The 21,338-nt window shown below is 33.5% G+C and overlaps 2 protein-coding genes across 5 annotated transcripts in view; one reads left to right on the top strand and one right to left on the bottom strand.

The window, feature by feature from the left end:
- The first annotated feature begins 1,267 nt into the window (after window positions 1–1,267).
- Window positions 1,268–3,208, top strand: LOC106465633. Its single transcript, XM_013925867.1, has one exon. It carries the CDS (start codon window positions 1,268–1,270, stop codon window positions 3,206–3,208), a length of 1,941 nt encoding a protein of 646 aa, XP_013781321.1.
- A 5,615-nt stretch (window positions 3,209–8,823) lies between these two features.
- Window positions 8,824–21,338, bottom strand: part of LOC106465635 (toxin-like protein 14) — a 32,314-nt gene continuing 19,799 nt past the window's right edge. Inside the window, exons 1-4 of one of the 4 annotated variants that reach the window (XM_022393570.1) lie at window positions 17,976–17,991; window positions 16,253–16,531; window positions 13,592–13,712; window positions 8,824–9,218 (exon numbers count right to left, since the gene is read on the bottom strand). In XM_022393570.1, the coding sequence (XP_022249278.1) occupies window positions 9,128–9,218; window positions 13,592–13,712; window positions 16,253–16,370 (330 nt within the window). In that variant the 5' untranslated portion in view covers window positions 16,371–16,531; window positions 17,976–17,991 and the 3' untranslated portion in view covers window positions 8,824–9,127. Of the gene's footprint in view, window positions 9,219–13,591; window positions 13,713–16,252; window positions 16,619–17,975; window positions 17,992–21,338 lie in introns of those variants that run through there. The other 3 variants (XM_022393569.1, XM_013925870.2, XM_022393571.1) reach the window with 3 other exon arrangements.

Below are 21,338 nucleotides of genomic sequence, written 5' to 3'. Positions count from 1 at the left end.
AATTTGGTGAATAGGCCAGTGAATGTGCTATTACGTATATGAGAGAATGTGGTAAAAACTATTAAATTTGGTGAATAGGCCAGTGAATGTGTTATTACGCATGTAAGAGAATGTGATAAAACTATTAAATTTGGTGAATAGGCCAGTGAATGTGCTATTACGTATGTGAGACAATGTGGTAAAAACTATTAAATTTGGTGAATAGCCCAGTGAATGTGCTATTACGTATGTGAGAGAATGTGGTAAAAACTATTAAATTTGGTGCATAGGCCAGTGAATGTGCTTTATGAATGCATTTTTGATACGGTTATTTTAATCTGTTTTCATTGATGGACAATTTTAGTTTAGAAAATTATCTTCCTTTACTCGCCTCGATAGTGTTACTAAGCGTATAATATTAGTGCATGCTAATCTCGTTGTTATTTCTATCGATTACAATGTTATTTTGCTATATTTTACACCTGATGATGATCTAAGTAAGTAGGTCGAAACATTGTACGTTATTATTAATGCCGAAAACATAATAAAACGTGTTTTACGTTACTATGAATTGTCTTTTGTTAAGAGTTCTCCACAATAATTTTTTTCAACTGTTTCGATTTTTTTCTAGTCTGCGTTTCTTATTTAAAAATTACACTTGGTAAAATTATTGTTTAACTCGTCGTCATTGTATTTTGGTTATAGATGCACACCGTTTGTCCACCGTTGGGTCAGCGATAAGTTTACTGACTACTGACTTACAATACTCCGCGGTAGACAAAGCGTAGGTAGCACATTGCGTGGAGTTGCGCAAATAATAATACTAAAGCATACTATTTAATGAAGTGACATATTTTGCTAGAAATACCGAAAATACGAAATAGACTCCAAGGTATAAACCAATAAAGCTTTTAAAAAAGTTTTGGATGTTACTTCAAGATATTGCCACCAGTTCTTTTTATTGTCACCCATTCTTACTGTTAGATATTTAGATTATGCGATAGAGACAAAATATTTTATATGCTGTAAAGTTTTGTAATAATCTGTAGCTTCTGCAGTGTTTTCATTTCGATTCGATTTTAATAGATAATATAAAACATTAAATGAAAAATATTTTTCAATAGTGGAAAAGTTTACGGAAATATATTATATGTATTTTTCATAGTTATTTATATTACTTAATTTTATTTTTACAGAGGGAGGTACGTAAAATAATTAATCAGGCACTGAACCAACAGCCATGATTAAGCAACGACTTCTGTTCTGCTTAATATTAGCCGCTTTCGTAATGATACTTATTCAGATTTTTACTAACAATCGTCCTCAGAAGTTATTCTTTTCTTCTGAGTCTGATCAGAAGTTAACTTACAGTAAGAGCCATCTCATTGATACTCTTGGATGTCAGATTCCCAAGTTCAGTCCTTTTGATCCAACCATCATACAATACTATACAAATGTCTCTGCTAAAACAATATGTGGAGGAAAGCCGTCTTTTATTGAAGTTAAGCCTAATGCTCACCTTGAAATAAATGAAAGTATTCTTAAAAAATATTACGGTTTATTTTCCACAAATATTTCATGCTCCTATAAACCAATTGTGCGTGATCCTAAACTACCAGCAAGTAGAACTGATAACAGTTTTAAGTTAGGGCAGTCTAAAACCCTGACTTTCGGGATATCCATTAGTGAAGAATTTATCATTGTACAATGTAATCACAACCAAAATAAGCTACACAAGGAGTATATCCCTCTCACACCTATAAAAAAAAAAGTTGAGAGAAAATGTCAAAGAAATAGCAAAATGTTTCCAATCCCAAATAATTTAAATGTAATGTTTATTGGTATTGATTCAGTTTCTAAACTAAACTTTTTAAGACATTTCAAGAAAACTAATAATTATCTTCACGAGGTTTTAAACCCAATAGAGCTCTTTGGTTACACTAAAGTTGGAGACAATACATTCCCTAATCTTGTACCTCTTCTTACTGGTCATTTTGTTGAGTATTATTGGAATGAAACAAATCGAAATATGTTTTTCGACAAGCTTCATTTCATTTGGAAAGATTACGCGGCAAGGGGCTACAGAACCATGTTCGCAGAAGACGCTCCAACTATAGCAACGTTCAATTATCTGAAAAACGGATTCCAACATCCTCCAACTGATTACTATTTCCGACCTTTCGCTCTTGCTCTTGAAAAATCTGATGTCAGGAAGAATAGCAGAAAACACTGTGTTCAAGAAAAGCTGGAAATAAAAGTAGTGTATAATTATGTCGAACAATTTCTTAGTACTATGTCAGACAAAAAATTTTTTATGTTTGCTTTTATTACACGCCTTACGCACGATGTCCTGAATAATGCTGGCTATGGTGACGAACCAACATTTCAACTCTTGAAACATTTGCACGCCAAAGGTGTTATTAATAACACGTTATTTTTCTTCTTTAGTGACCATGGTATACGCTTCGGAAAGATACGCATAAAATACATTGGGAAACTAGAAGAAAGAATGCCTTTTATATTTTTAATGTTACCGCGATGGTTCCTCTTAAAGTACCCACAAATATCAAAAAATATCTACAAAAATCAGAGACGATTGACAACGCCTTTTGATCTGCATGCAACGTTAGTTCACTTGTTGAAACTTACCAACGACGTAGAACGAGGGCCTCATGTACCGTTTTCAACAGATAAAGGAATTAGTTTGTTCGACGAAATACCTGTTAACAGAACTTGCAACACTGCCTTTATTCTGCCTCACTGGTGCACGTGCAATGTATATAAGGAAGTAGAAACCACAAATTCGATTGTTGTCAAAGCAGCAAGAGCTTTACTTGATACGATTAACCAATGGCTGGAAAAGTACAAGAACAAATGTGAACCTCTAAGTATTGCGCTCGTGGTGGAGTCTAGAGTATCTGTGGCCAATGAGGAGATACTTAAGTTTCAAAAACACATTAAAAATGTAAACAATCGTGATATGAAACATGATGATAAAGTATCAGCTCCTGAAGATTACCTACTGACCGTGATGACGTACCCCAACAAAGCCATTTTCGAAAGTACTGTGCGTTACTACCGAGAAAAGAATGACTTCAAAGTACTGAATGATGTCAGTCGTCTTGACAAATACGAGAACCAATCAAAATGTATAAATATTGCACGACTACGAAAGTTTTGTGCTTGTAAAAGAAGGAAAAATCATATAGATTCATTTATAGGTTATTAGTTATCATTATGTCATAATAAAATGGCATTCACAATTATGTAAATCAATGTGCCGTAATTAACACGAATTATCTTTTTAACACAGATATTAGCAACATTTTCCCTCTATTGTAATCCCAGAAATTATTTGGCATCGCTAGATCAAATATGATATCATAGAGATAGAAAGAAAACCAAAATCAAAAAACGAAGCCACAAAACAAACTACCAACTACTATATTTAATTGATATATATATATATGTAAGACAATATGCAGTTGAATTCTATTTTCATTATGTAAATAATTTTACATTATTTTGCTTTGTTTTAGTTATGATTAAACTTGGGAACTATTTGAGTGTCAATGGCACTTTACTAGTCATTTACTGTAATTAACCGAATCAAAACAATAGTGTTGGTGTTTTAAAACAGCTGTGAAAACTTAACGTCTAATTACTTAGATATTGTCCTGAATCAACCCCAATTTACACATAATAGTATGCAGATGATGTGCGAGTATGTTGTGATAATATCTATAAATCGAACTGTTGTTTTATTGTATTTATTGGATGTAACACAATAGACAAACAAAAGACACACCGCTCTTATTTTTTAATTTTTGATCCAAATCTTACAAGATTTTATATCAAAATTATTGATATTTTTAGTTGGGCTCAGGCTTGTCACCGGTACTGTATGTTTGTACAGTTTTAGTTTCGTTCGACGATATTTTATGGTGTTTGTTATAAGATTGTAAAATGTAAAGGAGCTTTTTACATGTAGCTTCTGCCAAAAATTCAGTTATATTGGTATAAGGCGTGGGGATTGTCAACAGGAATTATAATATAGATACCTATATATGGTGTATGAGTAAGTTTTTAGTATATAATGTTAAAGTGTGCTTTGTAATTTATAGATTTATACCACACACATATCAGGCTGTTTTAATTTGATTTGTTATATAATCTTTACAAAATAATTAAAGCGCCATCTATGTCAAGCTCTTAACAATCGGCTCGTAAAATTTTATTTGCCAAATATGTGTTATAAAAGTGTTTGGATTGTTTTATGAACATATACGTATTGCTTGTATTTTAACTTGTTAAATATTGTAATATTTAAAAAGAGCTAGAGTATCTCTGTTGTACTTCTCATAAACGTCAACTTAATTGTTTCTCTGTATCTTATTGAGAATATAACATGCCGAAGATCAAACTGTTTGTAGTATTACCTATCCTATACTGTGTACCGACTAAAGTAATGAGCTTATGACGTATAACCTAAAATCATGAAATTGCAGACCATGTTCTATAGAAACATAAATGCTAATTGCTTCAACGGTGTAAGTTATTAAATATCTATTGTGTACAACAAGACACGTTTAAATATTGATTTCGGCATATTTGTATATGTATTAACTTTCTTTAAAGTTTCGAACTGAGGTTGTTGATCATGTCAAATAAAGTGTATAATGGGCATCTTGCTTTGTAATTTTAAATGAAATAAACACTTATAAAAGTATGTAAATAAATATAAAAGTAGTTTAATTCGTGGACACGTTACTTAAATTTCGGCCAAAATTAAATATGACAGAATTTTATCATGAGTTTAAAATTCAACAATGAATGCTTTCCAACTATAAGAATTCTTATCTAACAATTCAAAAGAGATCATTGACAATGTTTTTGGTTATAAATATTGTTTGTTTATTTATTTAATGTTAAGCACGAAGCTACACAAAGGGGTATTATTCTGTCCCATCACAGGTATCAAAACCCGGTTTTTAGCGTTCTAAACCTTCAGTGTGTTCTAGTTTTGCTTATAAATTTTGCTGTTATCTGAAAATGTGTTTTTCAAAAAACTGAAAATTGCGATGATCGATTAAATTTGGTTTCTTTATTAGACAAATATTTCTACGCTTTTTAGAAATACTAGTGTGAATGGTTTATTTAAAAATTCATAGTTTTCTCCATCTTCCTAGATCCTTACTCGTATTTTGAGCGTCTTATTTTTAAATTGATATTTATTTAAAAAAAGGTAATTTTAGTTAAGCTTCACTTCCAGAGTGTCGTAATAAAGTTTATAGTTCTACTATATAAACCTCAAAAGCATTATGCTTTTAATTATCAAAAGATATGGGAAAATTAAAGTGGCGAATTCGACGTTCAACCTTATTCCAAAAATGCTTAATCCAATTGAAATATGGTAGTTCGGTTGCCGAAGGAAGAAAATTGAAGTTCTTCTCATTCCTCCTCGAACAAATTTTGAAAACACGAACCTGATGACTTGTTTCATTATTGTTATGAAAGCACCCTTATCCAACACAGTGGAAGCGATCAGTAACAAGAACATTCCGTATACCATCACACCACCTCCAACAGCTTGCACCTTGAACAACACAAACAGGATCCAGTGCCTCTTTAGTTTCTTTTTTTTTCATATTTTATATTCTACCGGCAGTACAATACAAAGTGAAACGCGAGGCATCTGTCAAACCATATTACACACTTTATTCACTCACAGTATATATTTTGTGTTCGAAACACCGTGTGGTGTGTTTTCCTGTTTGCACCTAAGATAAGCAGTTTTCCATTGCCCTACGATTTCAATTCTCTTTTCAGGTTACTACTATTGACTGTTACTTTTGAAAGAATTGGTCAATTGAAAAGGACTGTTCTCTAGTATTTTATTTTTGTCAAACACCGGTTGCTGGGAGCTACAGTTTTTCCTAGCGGCAGAAGTATTTTCTTTCGATTGCCGCTACTGATGGACCTTGAGTACACAACTGTTTGAACAGTCTATCAAATAACTCGTATTTGAGTAGATAGCTCTTCCTATATATATACATTCAAGTTAGAGAGATATTTTGCTTTTATGTATTTTATTGCAAACTAATGATGGAATGACTACATCCTTGTTTTTGTATGCACTGACCTAACACATCATATCTTATACTAATGTTTAGTGGTTCTATCAAAGTGGCCAATCAGTGTATATTTGCACTGAATACATTTATATCCTATTTTCTTAGAATACAGTCGGTCGGCGTCTAATATCCTCGTTCCAGAGTTTTTACAAGAGTGTGTGGTGAGTGGCTGTTTAGATTTAACCTATCTAAAGGCACATAACCCCTTTTATCAACTCATTGAATCTGTATATAATAAGACCCATTCAAAACATTGAGTTCCATTAAAGTGTCCGACTGTGAATCTGAGGGTTGCAAAAATGTGCTTGGCACATTGAAGACAGGGTTGCATGATGGCCAAATCCCACTATTTGAACAGAGTAACTCAATATTTGACAGTAAGTGCCGTTCACTAGCTGATTTCCCTCTAGTCTATCAGTACAACTCCCCACTGACTTAGCGGTAAATATGAGGGCCTATAACACTGAAAATCGAGTTGCAATATTCACAGTAGGTAGAGCATGTATAGCCTTTGCGCGAATATCCGAAACACAAAAAGTGGTTTTATATTTTAGAAATAAATCTATTTTGAAAAGTTTCAAAATTTTGTTTAAATTTACAAATTGTTCAAAGAGTTTAATCAAAAGCTTAATTGTGGTTATACCAAACATGACTGTTTTCTTTACTGTATGCAATAATCATTGTAAATACTGAAAATATCTTAAAAACTGTTAATTAATGAGAGAGAGTTATTATTATATTAATGTGCAGTGTTCCAAGATAAAATATTAATAACATTAGATGATATGAATAAACACAACTGGACCCCCAGAATTCATCAGTGAAGGTCAAATCCCACTATTTGGTTACAGTCCCCCAAGAATTGGCGGTAGGTGCTGTTGACTAGCTGCTTTCTTTTTATTCTGTTAGTTCAAAATTAGGGACAGATAATGCGCAGATAACCCTTCTATAGCTTTACTGGAATTTCTGAAATAAATAAATACACTAATAGGAATATTATATCTAGACAGATCACATATATTGTCAATGGAAGTAGATTTATTATTTTAGGATAATGAGTGGTTGAATCTTGAGGGAGACGTTATTTTACACTTATTCTTTCCGCTGTAAAAGATATGCTTATAAGTGTAGTTGTGATAGTGCACTCGAACACTATCAATCACAGCACTATCACTTTTAGTGATTTTATTAAAACCAGCGACATGATATTATAACTTGTCCGAGATCTTAGAAAAGACAATTTCCGAAACTTGAAGATAATTTCGGACGGAAATATTGGGTGGCTAATCTAGATTTGAAGAGTGAAACTTGGAATAATGATGTAAGTTCGATCAAGCTATGGCTGAAAATCAGTCAATCTCGTTCCAACCAAAACCTTTTTCTTAAATAGATGAATAGGAGAAAAGAGAAATAAATAAATAAAAAAACACTTATTTCACACGTATTTTAAATTTACTACCAGAATGGAGTATTTCGAGGTTTATCTATTTTTTTTTTCTAGCTAAGTGTCCAAGTTAAGAGAGATTATGGATTTTTTTATTTTTTTGCTCAAATCTTCGATTTTAACTGGAACAGCAGTTCTTATGCATTTGTCACTGAAAAAAAAAGAAATAATATTGGTTATTTTAGGCTACATTTATACATGATTATAGTCAGGTAGGCAACATGGTTAAATTTATACATGATTATAGTTACAGTTTTACTGACAAGAAAAGATTGGATTCCAAATAAGACCAATTTTTCTAAGAAGTGAAAAAGCTTTTTCCCTAAATTGTACTTGTTAAAGAAAAGATTGTTTTAGAAGAATTTAGGCAACTTCTTTAAAATAAAGCTCCTTATCCTGAAGAAATTTACAATAAACCTCGAAACCAGTTATTAAAGAGATGGTATGGACTTTAAATGCAATTTTTTAAACATTTTCTCTACACCTTTTGTTGTTGAACAATGTCAGTGTGGTCTCTTTTACTTAAACAGAGAGGATAAAATGAGAAAGGTGTGAGCCTTTTAATTTCATAACAAAGTGTTTAAAAACCATTGTCACAAAATTACTTAGAAAAGCATTTCGAAGATTGGCTTTGAATTAAGAATTATAGGCATTTTTCAGAACAGTATTTTTCTTGCTTGTTGGAGCTTTAGACGTGGTTTCCAGTATTGTGTTTGGACTAGAATACAATGACTTTGAAAAGTGATGTGATGATGCGACCAGAGGGTTTTTAGAGGGCGCTGGCTTAATAGCTATATTATTTGTTATAAACATCAACAATTATTTGTAACTTGGGCAGTAATATTTCAAGTTTGTTGATGATGCTAAGAAATTGGGAGGAGCTACTTTTATTCAGAATGTTTTTTCTTATTCAAAAGCATCTTGACACTCTTGGTGACTGAGAAGTCTAACATCGTTTATTTGGGGTAGGGAATTACGTTTTCTGGTGTTATTACTACCCTCAGTAGCCAAAAAGTGCTGAAAACTTTACTACACATTGTGTATAATAAAAATCTTTATCTCAATTGTTTTTTAGAGTTCAAGAAATTTTGTTTAATTTCTCATTTGTTTTTCTGTGTATTAAGAACTTGATGAAAAAAAATAAATGTAAGATAATTATGCAGAAATGAAAAATATCTTTAGTAATGTTTTATTCATAATAAAAGAACACAATATCGTGTACAGCAATTAGTGAAAAAGCCACGGTAAACGGAACAAACTGTCAGACTTCTGACAGTTTGTTCCGTTTACTGTATTTTTTCACTAATGTTTTATTCATTATTTTCAGAGTACTTAACCACAAATCATGGCATGTTTCTATAGTTCGTATATTCAACACAGTACTGTCAACATTGTGCTTTTCTTCTTCAAATAGTTAACCATAAAGCATAATGAACGTTTTAAAGATATAAATAATTTCGGGAATTGGATTACAATAACGCAAAAATATAAGATTCGTACATATATACCATTTGATAGTAATATTCTTAAGGTTTCAACTATGGCCACTAGATGACAGCAGCTACTTTAATTATGAACACTTCGCAGTTGGACAACAAACGGGATAATGTCCTTTTCTTTTAACGACACGACACCCTGGAGAATATCCAATTCTTCCGCATCTGCATCGGAAGGAACAAAAAATAAATAAATAGGAAATTGAATAAAACATAAAACAGGGTAATCTGAAAATTAAGTTCCGTTTGGTTGTACCGTGGAGCAGAAATTGGTTTTATCACTACTTCCAGATGCTCTATGCTTTTTTTGTTGTTGTTTTTTAAAAATTAAAATATACGCTCACAATGGTCTGAAAAAATGAGCAGCATCACATCAAAACTACGAGAAAAAAATGTTCTAATGACCATTTTCCCATCCTACTTTATTTAAGCTCTAGCAACATATAAAACGTTGTTTTGAATGTTTAAGTTAAGCACAAAGACCCACAAAAGGCTATCTGTGCTCTACCCACCACGGGTATCGAAACCAGATTTCTAGCATTGTAAGTCCACAGATATACCGCTGTGCCACTGGGGGGCTGTTTTGTGTGGGAAAAAAATATCTTAACTATTTGCCCAAGAGTGAAGAAAACATTTTTACAATCTGGCCCTCTTGTGCCTCAGCTGTAAGCATGAGGTCTAATAATAATACTTAAAATCGGATTTCCATACCCGCGGTGAACAGAACACAAATAGCCCATTGCATACTCTTTGAGCTTCACAACAAAAAGATTTACACTTTTACCTACTCAAACTAACAAACAAGTACATTAGTCTCTCTTCTTTTGCCCCCAGTGGCACAGCGGTATGTCTGCGGACTTACAACGCTAGAAACCGGGTTTCGATACCCATGGTGGGCAGAGCACAGATAGCCCTTGTGTAGCTTTGTGCGTAATTAAAAAAAAACTCTCTTCTTCATGACAGAAAAGTTGAATTTTTATGTGATTCTTGATAAAGATAAGATGTACTCATTAAATAGCTAATTTTAAACAAAGAAAAGTTCTAAAATAATATATACTAACATATATAATCTCTGGCCAAAGCCAACTAATGTCAAAACTTTCCAACTAATAGTTATAGCTATCAGAGTAAAAAACTAGGGAACATTGAAAACAAAAAGTGTGCAATAGCTTTAAATCAATATATTTTACAGTTTATACCACCACAACATTATTTATATTGTTATATAGAGAATGAATACCTTATATTAAAACAAATCTGGAGTCTCATCATATCATTATAGCACATGTCGCCACGTCCAGTCACGTTCTATCTGGCGACCGTGAATCTTGACAATAGTCCTGCATCGTAGATTCCATCGTAAGCTGCTTCGCCATAAATCTGTCGGTTTCAAAGCACATCACCACTCTCTGCTTGCTATCTATAAGCCATCTAGTGTATGAGGACGATGATTTCACAGTTCTCATTTCAAAAGTACGATTGCACAGAAATCCACAAGCTTTGTGTCCAGCTACTTGACTGGTATGTCTTTGTATGGGACATTGTAAATAGCCGTTTCTTTACCCAGCTGCTTGAGGTAAGTGACAGTTGAATGCGAGGCATGACTGGAAGCCTTATCTCGGTAACCCCATACTTTGTTGACCTCGTTTTCAGACGGCGATCTTTCTTGATTACGTTGCGTACTGTTGTCTAGAGCACGTGGACAGCTTTCACCACTCATAAAATATAGTTCTGATACATTCCGTCCACCGCGACTTTATAGTGGCTGTGGTTGTCATGTAACTTATTTATTTGCATATTCAGAATGGTTTTAATATTACGTTTCTAACTTTTTGTATACCTCATACGTGTTAAAAGTCACCTACAAAATTGACAGTTGGGTTTAATTTAACTGTAATTAAATAGGCTTATTTCTATGTTTGTTTGTTAAATCCCATAATAGAGCCGAATAAATGTGATTTGTATCTTACACTTTGTGGTGAAATTGGGGATACTTAAAAACCTGTTCATTGTATACCTTGTTTCAGATATTTGTTTTTAACTGAAAAAAAAAAACTTTTCCTCGTTTCTTATTTTTCTTCCAAAATTCCAAAATATTACAATATTTAAAGGAAAAACACAATTTAAAAGTTAATATTTAAAAATTAACCTCAGCGGTCTGTAACAACAGCACTATGTCTGATAATAGTAAAAACTAGTTCATTCATCAATGTTATTTCTAAATAATCTCAAAGTACTTTTCAACGTTTGTTATTTATATTATGAACTTATTAATCTATATTATTTGTTTACATGCATAATCAGAATGTAAAGCCATTGCACATGAATCACCTCGACATTGCACATGATTTTATGGCCAAGCATTTTCACACAATATCGTAAATGACTTTCTCTTCGAAGATCAGTCACAGTATTTAAACTACTTAATACCACAAAATCTTGGAAAGTGAGCATTAAAACAATTTTGATGTACACAAACTCAAGACTTTATATTACTTTCTTACGTAAATGTTATTTAAATGTTTCTTTAAACTCTTAGGAATCTGTGAAAAAAGGTTGGGATCTCCTAAAAAATCGTTTTGCATGTGAGAATAATCACTTACTCCAAAAGGAATTCGTTTTATGTTATAAAGTGTGTTTGAGGAGCGTTTTAAAGTATTAAGCTCTAAATAGCTTTAATAAAGTACGAATTCTCCAATCATTGTAAAATTCATAATCAATTTTTATTTTTACGATGCGAAAAGCTTTTTCCTATTTCCTTGCATTATCTTTTAAATCTCTTCCACGTTAACCACGTGACAGACATTGCAAATACGTCTTACGTCATTTGCACTTTGACTTTAAAATAACGTTGTAATATGTTACAGAAACTGGAAAACTGCCAAACACGTAACTAGTTTAACTTAGCAAAGTTTGACACAGGGTCATGAGCAGCATATTAAAACTATCTTCAGTATGCAAACCAGTAGGTTAAGTGACCACTAGAGCCGATATATACAGTCGTGATGAAACGGCTTTTATTAGAACTCCACTTTTGACATTGTTTGGCGTTTAATAAGTAGTGACATTGAAAATCGATCGTTTTGGTAACAGCCTTTTCCGACGCAAAATATTCATATGCTCAAATCATAAGAACGGGTTAGATCGGGAATTTAAAACTTCCAAGAAGGAGATACCCCCTTTTATTTAATGGCATTGGAAAATAAAAGAATACAAAACAACTTTAGGTACCAGAATCATCCAGAAAAAGATCTACAACAAGTCGTACCACAGCCATGGTAAGCAAAGTGTGGCATCTTTTAACAAGTAAGAATCCGCGAATATATTTCAGTAGGATTTCTGTCTGGAAACGAGGTCAACAGGGTATGAGATCACTAAAATAAGGTTTCCAGTCATACCTCCCGTTCAACCGTTGCATACCTCAAAAAGCTCGAGAATGAAAGATATTCATGAATTTCCATATGGTCAAGTCGCAAATTCTATGGATTTCTGCGCAAACGGCCTGTTCAAACATGCGCTGTGAAAACTGTCATCCTCATGCTTTTGATAAATCACGAAAAGCATACAGGGAATAGTGGTGTGCATTAGACATGGCTGCCTTATGACAAAGTCTTTTGCAATGAAATCTACGTTGCAGGTCTTGTGTCAAAAATCACGGTCATCAGGTAGTCTGACCGGTCGTGGTGGCATGGACTGCAAAGATATGGTGAAGCATCACGGTCCACAAATAGTCTGACCGGTCGTGGTGGCATGGACTGTAAGGATGTGGTGAAGCATCACGGTTCTCAGATAGTCTGACCGGAAGTGGTGACATAGACTGTAACGATGTGGTGAGGCTTGAAAGTATTCAACTTTCAGTAGAAATATTCAGACCATCAGTCTGTAAGGTTTTCTTCAATCTACTAATGCATTTTAAGTTTCTTTATAATATAATATGACATATATATATACTGGTGAAATGTTTTTAACAAAAGTATAAAAGGATTAATAACCTTTCACTGTTATTGACACACTAACTTCTAACTTCTTCGTGCGGATCTCACATTCAGTTGGCTTAATCATGGGTTTTATAAGTAGTTTTATACTAACATTAGAAACATACAACTTCATTCCATCCCAGGGTTCTTATCAGCTGAAAACTATAGTTTCTAACAGCATCATTTAGGTACTTCAAAACTCAGAATAGTTTTTATCGACATAGCCAGAGACTTGGTATTTCTTAAGTTGTCAGTTGTTTGATTTCCTGTGTGAGCTAGTATGTTTATTGTTTTCTTCTTTATTCTTTTGTTTTAATATCGCTACTAATTTTTAGATATTTGTTATAAAGTTGGTCAAACATCGTGCTAATTCATCTTTCTCTAAAGTTTTAAGACATTAGCAGTAACAATGAACTCCCTCGAAGAGCTTCAAAAACTAGTCACTCGACAACAACCTGTAGAAAATATCACACGATAGGACAAAAAGTAAAACCTTGGTATGTCCTTGTGATATAACAGTTTATACGTGTTACTTTTAAATGTGGTGCATTAGATACGTACCCATATCCAGAAATGTACAGGAAACCTTCGATGTAGATACATGTTAGCATTTGACATTTCTTGTCATCATACCATGTGTCGCCAACCATATGGGGAACAAAATCGTCATCGATACAGCGACCTGAAAAAGGAACAATTATATAAAAAAATCCCAAATTTTTCATAGTTTTTAATTAACTATATCTATAAAGATTGGTTTAAAAAATCATAATATAGTCTTCAAAAAAGAGAAAGAAAGTAAACTGGTTTGTTTTTCGCATTTTCGCGCAAAGCTGAACAAGTGCTGTCTGCATCAATTTTCTATCTTTGAACTGATTGCTTAGAGAAAATGCAGCCATTCAACAGTGCCCATCGCCAATCGAATAGTGGGATTTTACAGCCATTCTCATGAGATAACCATGGCTCTAAAGTGTGGAGCGTGATTTTCGGCAACCGAACATAAACTCTGAACCCTAGAGACCATGTCCATCCCCAGGAAAATCCGAATTAATAATATGCAGTCATGTAACATATCAAGTTCGACATGTTTTATCATTTTTGTTAATCGTTAATGGACAACATTTATATGCTTTACCCTATGCAATCAACTGGTACACTGCAATACTATTATATCCACGAAAATAGTGGCAACACGTAAACAAGCTGTGACTAGGCTTAACTCCTTCATCTACTTATAATGAATAAGTTCCACGGTGAGACAGCAGTAAATCCAAAGTCTTACAACACGAGAATTCGGGATACGATTCCTCGCAGCGTATACAACAGATAGTCCAACGTGGTTTTGTTCTAAAACAAACAAATATAATGAATAATATTTATTCGTGTCTCATAGGAAGAAAAATTCAAAAAATAACAAATTAGAAAATACCTCTAATCCATTTAGAGGGATATAGAAGCCTCGTATACAGAAATGGTCCAGTATATTAATATTTCTATCATTGTAACATCAAAAAACTGATTTTAATTTTTACGTAATACACATAGTCTACCATTGGCTCTACAGTTAGAGATCAGTCACAGTTTTACAGAAAACTATCCTATGGTTTAAAATATAACACTAATAAGGTGTGTCGTGTTCAAGGGCGTGGATAAAGGGAGGCAAGCAGGTGTCCGAATCTCCCAATAACGCTGTGGATACGTATTCGGTAATTTTCGTTAATTTAATGCTGTTAATTTATATGCATACGACGTACGTGCGTGTACTGCTATGACACATATACATATGTATATATATGTAGCATGCGAGCGTGTTTACCCCACCACCAAAAATAGAAGCCAAATTTAGATTACTTTGCACGTCCCTGGTCGTCTTAAAGATTCTGAATTGCCATAAATCATACTGTTATGTCTCTGTTCGTTTGTTAATTTCCGGTACAAATTCTCCCCGAGAAACTTCAGCGATACAAGTTGTTTTTTTTAAATAAAACTAGTTTATTCTTTCTCAATACAACTTTGCAATACACAGAATTCTCACAGTCACTTTATCTTAAACACGCGCTATAATTCACAACGATTCACGCACTTTACTTACAATCACTACCGCTCACTTGACTCAATTATCTGTCTCTATATCTCTCTTCAATCTGCTATTCCCGCTTTATTTGCCAGGCTTATATATTAAAATAGAGGGCGCCTGGAAAAGACTAGAGTTGCCAAGAAAAGTCATGATCCTTCTAGAAACTCATGACGTATTACCAGCGTCACGTGACTTCCGTTGTCGTAACTATACATTAAAAGTTTTTAGCTTCACATTTTGAAATTGTCTGAAATAAACTTGATCATCATTCTAGATACTTTAGGATGCATATGACAAAAATATTTTTTAAAATCATTATAAGAATATTCTGAGAAATATTAATCATCTATATTAAACATGAATGAAGTTCAAGGTAAAAACTACAATACAAGGTAAAAAGTAACCTTAGCTGTGATTAAATACGGCCATCAAGAGGTACAGGATTTCCAAATTTGTTCAAAGCGGCTGGGGTTAAGCGCAATCTACATTTAATTTAACATTTACTCTGATTTTCAAACAGGTAAAGAAAGTTATGAATGTTAAAATATTTTATTGCTTATTAATTCGCTTGGTAAGTTTTAAAGTCAAACTGTGAGGTAATTCATAACAAGCAACATCTGTTCGCTAATATGGAGATTTTTACAGTTTAATAATAGTTTAAAATTGTAATGTTTATTTGGAGATTTAAATCCATTTCCTAGCCATCACAAATCACTGCTTGGAAGAACCTTCCAGGATTCAACAACTGAACCGAATTTTGACTCCCTAAAATATATGTTTATATGTGAATACAAACCATCTGTAACCGTATAAAAATTTGGAAGCGATGTGTAGGGGGACTAGGGATGAGTACAATGTTGTTCATTTTAGTAATCTAGGGATTAAAGTGATGAAGAATAAACAGTACTGTTCTCACTTACAGTTTCGCTTCATTCATTTGTTGCTTCCAAACTTTGACCTGCAATGTAGATCAGATTCTGCTTTACCTTAATGAAAGTTGAATGGAAATACTTGAAGAAGTGTGTAAACTCATGTTTTGTTTAACTAAAAATAACAATTAAAACATACTTGCTTATCCAGCAGTATAGGTTTATGTTGTTTTTTTCACGTTTTAGAACCTAAATAGAATATTTGAAAGCACTTACCAAGGCCGATTTGGATTGGCTTTAAGAACATGTCGCCGAAAATTGGGTTCACGACAAGAAGCATTACAAAAAATGTTTTTAGTATTCCAGCTCGCAGAACCTGTCCATTGCCTGTCATGATATATACGGAATTAAACAGCTACTTCAACCAGCCACAGCTTTGTATCTCACTCTGGATAGTCCTCTGTCCACCAAGGTTTAAAACTGATAACACGTTACACGTTTTAATCGTTTTTTACATTTCCTTGTAAGATAAGTTTTCAACAGAAACAGCGTCCTCTGGTGTCAAATATGTAAGAAAAAGAACGTATTAAAGTAATTGAGTATTACTCCCACAAGTTGCCTACTTTAGCAGAAATCAATGACCTAAGGAATTAAACAATACAATCGAAGTCTCGTGTCCGCTCAGTGGACTGTTGGTTTATACTTCCGGCACACATACTTCCGGTGCTCTGCAACTAGTCATTTCCTGTCTCTCATAAAAAAATTATCTTTTATATATGCAAAAGAAACACTTGCGACTACAAACGGCTGTTGATCGTAAGTAAAAAATGTAACGGTTAATCCCACTATTCGTTGGTAAAAGAGTAGCCAAGGAGGTGGCGGTGGGTGGGGATGACTAGCTGCCTTCAAACAAAGAATATTTCGGTTCAGAATTAGATACAGCTATGAGCAGATAGCCGTTGTGTAGCTTTCGGCAAAACTTTGAAACACACAAAGAAACATGAGCTAGGAGATATTATGTACTCTGTTTTGATGTTTCCAACTAAATAAAAATTGGATATGTTATTCACAAATTTTGTTCACTTTTAAATACATCTCGTATTGTAAACTTTAATTAGTTCAGATAGTTTTTGGTTTTGACAAACATCGGATGCCTCAAAGTTGTTCAGGAATAGAGGAGTGTATTTAATTTATTTGCCCTGGTACAAGGGAATTCCCAATAAGAAAAATGTATTCATTGCAACATTCGTCACTAAGCACGTGGTTTCAAGGAATTAAGGTGCAACCTGTTTCTGGTTAAACATAGATTCAAGTAGTTTATCTGCTTTGAATGACCGATAAAGAAACTGGAAAATTTCCAGTGAAAAATTATAAATGACAGTGCTTTTTACACAAAGAATAAACGGTTTGTGATTTGTGTAAATTCGCTAACAGGTTTTCAACATGCAATGTTGAAAACCTGTTAGCGAATTTAAGTAAGAGTTATATCCACAGTGATCACCCGCATGGAAATTCTTCCTTTGTACAACACATTGAACAATATGTTTTCGACAATAATCTCCTAAATTAATACCTTTATACTTCTATGACTTTATTCCTTTATGTCTTAATGCTTTAATTTATTTTATGCCTTAATGATCACAGTCTGTATTTGCTTCCCGACTGTAAACAAGCTGTAACCATACTGAATTGCGCAACAATAAACTCAATACCAAAACAAGAACACAAACAAAAACTAAGGCTAGATGACAATGTTGCCTTAAAAAATATGCAAAATAAGAATACAAACATTTCTTTTAAAAACTATAATTCAGCTGCTACAGTGAGTTTTCTAATCAGTTTAAAAAAAATGTCCTTAATTCGTTGCTTTACACTAACAGTACAGACAACCACTTTTCATAATTAGATCCTATTGGCCACATAGATATTATTTAAGATTTACAGCAGTGAAATCATGGACATAATTTATCTAACTTCACCGGGAATTTCAAAAACATACATTTAGTTCGCTAGACTGACGATTCTTGCTTTTCCTTCTTTAGTTACCAGTGGCCAACTGCCTATCTGTATTACAAACACTCCGCGCAAGCTGTACCAAGACTTAAGGCAGCTGCAATGTTGCATGGTCTTAGTGCAGAATTAGTTTGTCGTGGCAAATGGTTTTGCTTAAAAATAATTGAGAGGAAAATAGTTAAGCTGAAAAATAGGTGACTAGAGGGGAGGCAGATAGTCATCACTCCCCCCCCCACTGCCAACTCTTGGGCTACTCCTTTACCAACGAATAGTGGGATTGACCGTCACTTATAACGCTCCCACGGCTGAAAAGGCGGGCGAGTTTGGTGGGACGGGGATTCGAACCCGCGACCCGCAGATTGCGAGTCGAGCTCCTTAACCCCCTGGCCATGCAAAATTGCAAATAGAGGGTCTGGTATCTTACACGTTCAATATCTATTTTTGCTCTCTAATTAAGCGTTCTGACAAAAACAAATGGTTGGCTTAAAATATTCTAAAATTTTATACAAAGTTTGAGAACGTATTTTTTCCAGCTGGCTCTTTTCTCTCTGTCTTTTACTTGTATAAACAGATGGTTAATCATAAAAATAAAGATCTAGAACAAGTAGAAGAACAATAAACAATCCGCTGATCGTTTCACATATGTCATTGAGAATATATTTGACTTAATTTAAACTCATTAAATTGACCTTACTTAAGCTCCCCTGTGGCACAGCGGTATGTCTGAGGACTTACAACGCTAGAATCCGGGTTTTGATACCCATGGTAGGCAGAGCACAGATAGCTCATTGTGTAGTTTGTGCTTAATTACAAACAATCAAACAAACTTAACAAGACCTTACTTATTTCAGATTTATGTAAAAATAGGTCATAGTTAGTTAGGATCGGAAATTTCCTTGAGGTTAACCAGATAGCGGAACATTTATTAGTGAAAAGTAGCCGAGTCGATTTGATAATTGGAAACGAGGTATTAGCAACGAGTTAAAACCTTACAAGATTACAACACACTAGTTAAAGCCATGTTTCGTTACTTTGAAGTAATCACAAAAAGCTTTTCGAAGGTAGGACTGCTCTGTAAGTAAACGTAAAGTGTTAGATTAACTCGTGAATTTTTGCAATCCATAATGATAAGATTGAAAAGGCTCAAAACGAAAGGAAGGCGAAGTATTTAAAATAAAAAGCTTCACAATCAATTATTAAATTTTTTTTTTTTAAATTTAGTACATCAACGTACTGATTTCCAATTCGTTATTCCTCCTTCATTTTTGAGCCCTTTTAAATGTGGCTTAATATAATACTTATATAGATTAAATCATACTTTTGAAACTTCTTGGTAAACAAATATTTTTTACTTCAAATGTGATTTCTATGCAAGTCTACAACTAAGCAGTTGACTTCATTTTTTTTAATTAAGTCAGTTTTCAATATTGTATAAATACTCATTAATAGCTTAAATCAGCTCTTGAGTTCTTAAAAAAAAAAGTTTAAAAGGGGCCCTTAAATCTACCCACAGATGTATGTTCTCACAATCAGGCATTTTACAGCCAGTTTCCTATTTTCTTGTTGTTCTGTTAACAAGAGTTGAAGTTTTCTTTCTTTTGAATTGCGTTCCTTTCAGTTCACTCTAAATTCGAGCACTGACTTAAATTACTGTAAGTTTATTTGAAATTCGCATTTAACTCATTAAAATGTACTTTATCCACCAATCAACAAGATAATCAGTTAAAATCGATAACTTTTCAAAATCCTTTGCTTATGTTTTTTTAAATATAACTAAATATATAGAACAAAAAGTTTAATATGTTATTAACTGTAATTACTATTGGTTTTGTTAAATCAAATCACATGAAAAGTAATGTTTAAGATAAAAAAAGTCTTGTCGATCAATCTTAAAGAAAATGGCATGTGGGTGTATATACAATACAACATAAAGATGTGTATTGTTGCTTTGAATATTGTCATTAAAATAGGCAACAAAATGTGTAATATTAAAATATCTTTTTCATTTCAAAATTTCTTTGAGCTAGGAAGATATAGTACAGAAAACGTTATATATATATATATATAGAGAGAGAGAGAGAGAGAGCGAGAGAGGAGCTGCCATCTGTGAGTATGAAAGTGAAGGTATTATCTTTACGTTCATTTTTATAACTAAAGAGGGCAGCACAATACACTAAATGTACGCATATTTCTAGTGCCGTTTTATTAATTTATTGTTTGGTTTCTTTTTTTCAATTTCGCGCAAAGCTACACGAGGGCTATCTGCGCTAGCCGTCCTTAATTTAGCAGTGTAAGACTAGAGGAAAGGCAGCTAGTCATCACCACCTACCGCCAACTCTTGGGCAACTCTTTTAACAACGACTAGTGGGATTGACTGAAACTTTATAACGGCCCCAAGGCTGAAAGGGCAATCATGTTTGGTGGGACTGGTATTCGAACCCGCGACTCTCAGATTTCGAGTCGAGCGCCCATGCCGGGCTATTAATTTATTATCAGCATGTGCATTATTCAATAATATTTGTATAAATAGATAATTGTCTTTTTTCATTAATCCAAAACAATCTAACATACCTATTTGTTCATGAGTGATATTGTCTAGTTTGAGGACTTATATTTTAGTTTTATGATATCTGATTCAATGAAAAATCACAGTATAACAACCCTGTGACAAATAGTTGTCTTAATTTCTGAAAAACCATTGTTTTTACTTCAAGTGTTGTATTGTGAACTTACTTCCCTACAAGTATCAGTTAGTTAGATTATCTAATAAAAGCAGATTTGATCGCGAAATATGTGGATCACTGCTTTTTTTATATCTTGACTGAATTTCTTAGTGTATGTGAAATAAGGAGACTGGACAATTGACGAAATGAACAAAACCGTTATTTCTACACTAAAAAAAAGAGAAGAAAACACAGCGTACAAATTTGCATATACAAAGTCACGGCCAATACTTCTACCAGGCTGTGTTTAGTCCCACAGCTTTCATTCTCTTTGGTTTGATCTCTGTGGGATTAAAACACGGTGATCTCCAAACAGCGCACTTCAATTCTACAGATAGACTTGACTCTCTCCCCAGTTGACAGTGTCACCTCATGACCTTTGTTCTCGCATAACATTAGTTGGCTGTAACATAAATACATTATAAGTTTCACCAGCAATAGGTATTGCAGTCTCCTATCCTTCCAAAACAGACGCTATTTTAATATAGTATCTACCAAAGGAAACATGTTTGTTTGTTTGAGGTAAAGCGCAAAGCTACACAATGGGCTATCTGTGCTCTGGCCACCACGAGTATTCGAAATCTGGTTTCTAGCATTGTAAGTTTGCAGACACACTGATGTGTCAC

Source organism: Limulus polyphemus, unplaced genomic scaffold (assembly GCF_000517525.1).
Source record: "Limulus polyphemus unplaced genomic scaffold, Limulus_polyphemus-2.1.2 Scaffold2006, whole genome shotgun sequence".
Taxonomy (NCBI): Eukaryota; Metazoa; Arthropoda; class Merostomata; order Xiphosura; family Limulidae; genus Limulus; species Limulus polyphemus.
This window is presented reverse-complemented; position numbering and strand designations above follow the sequence as displayed.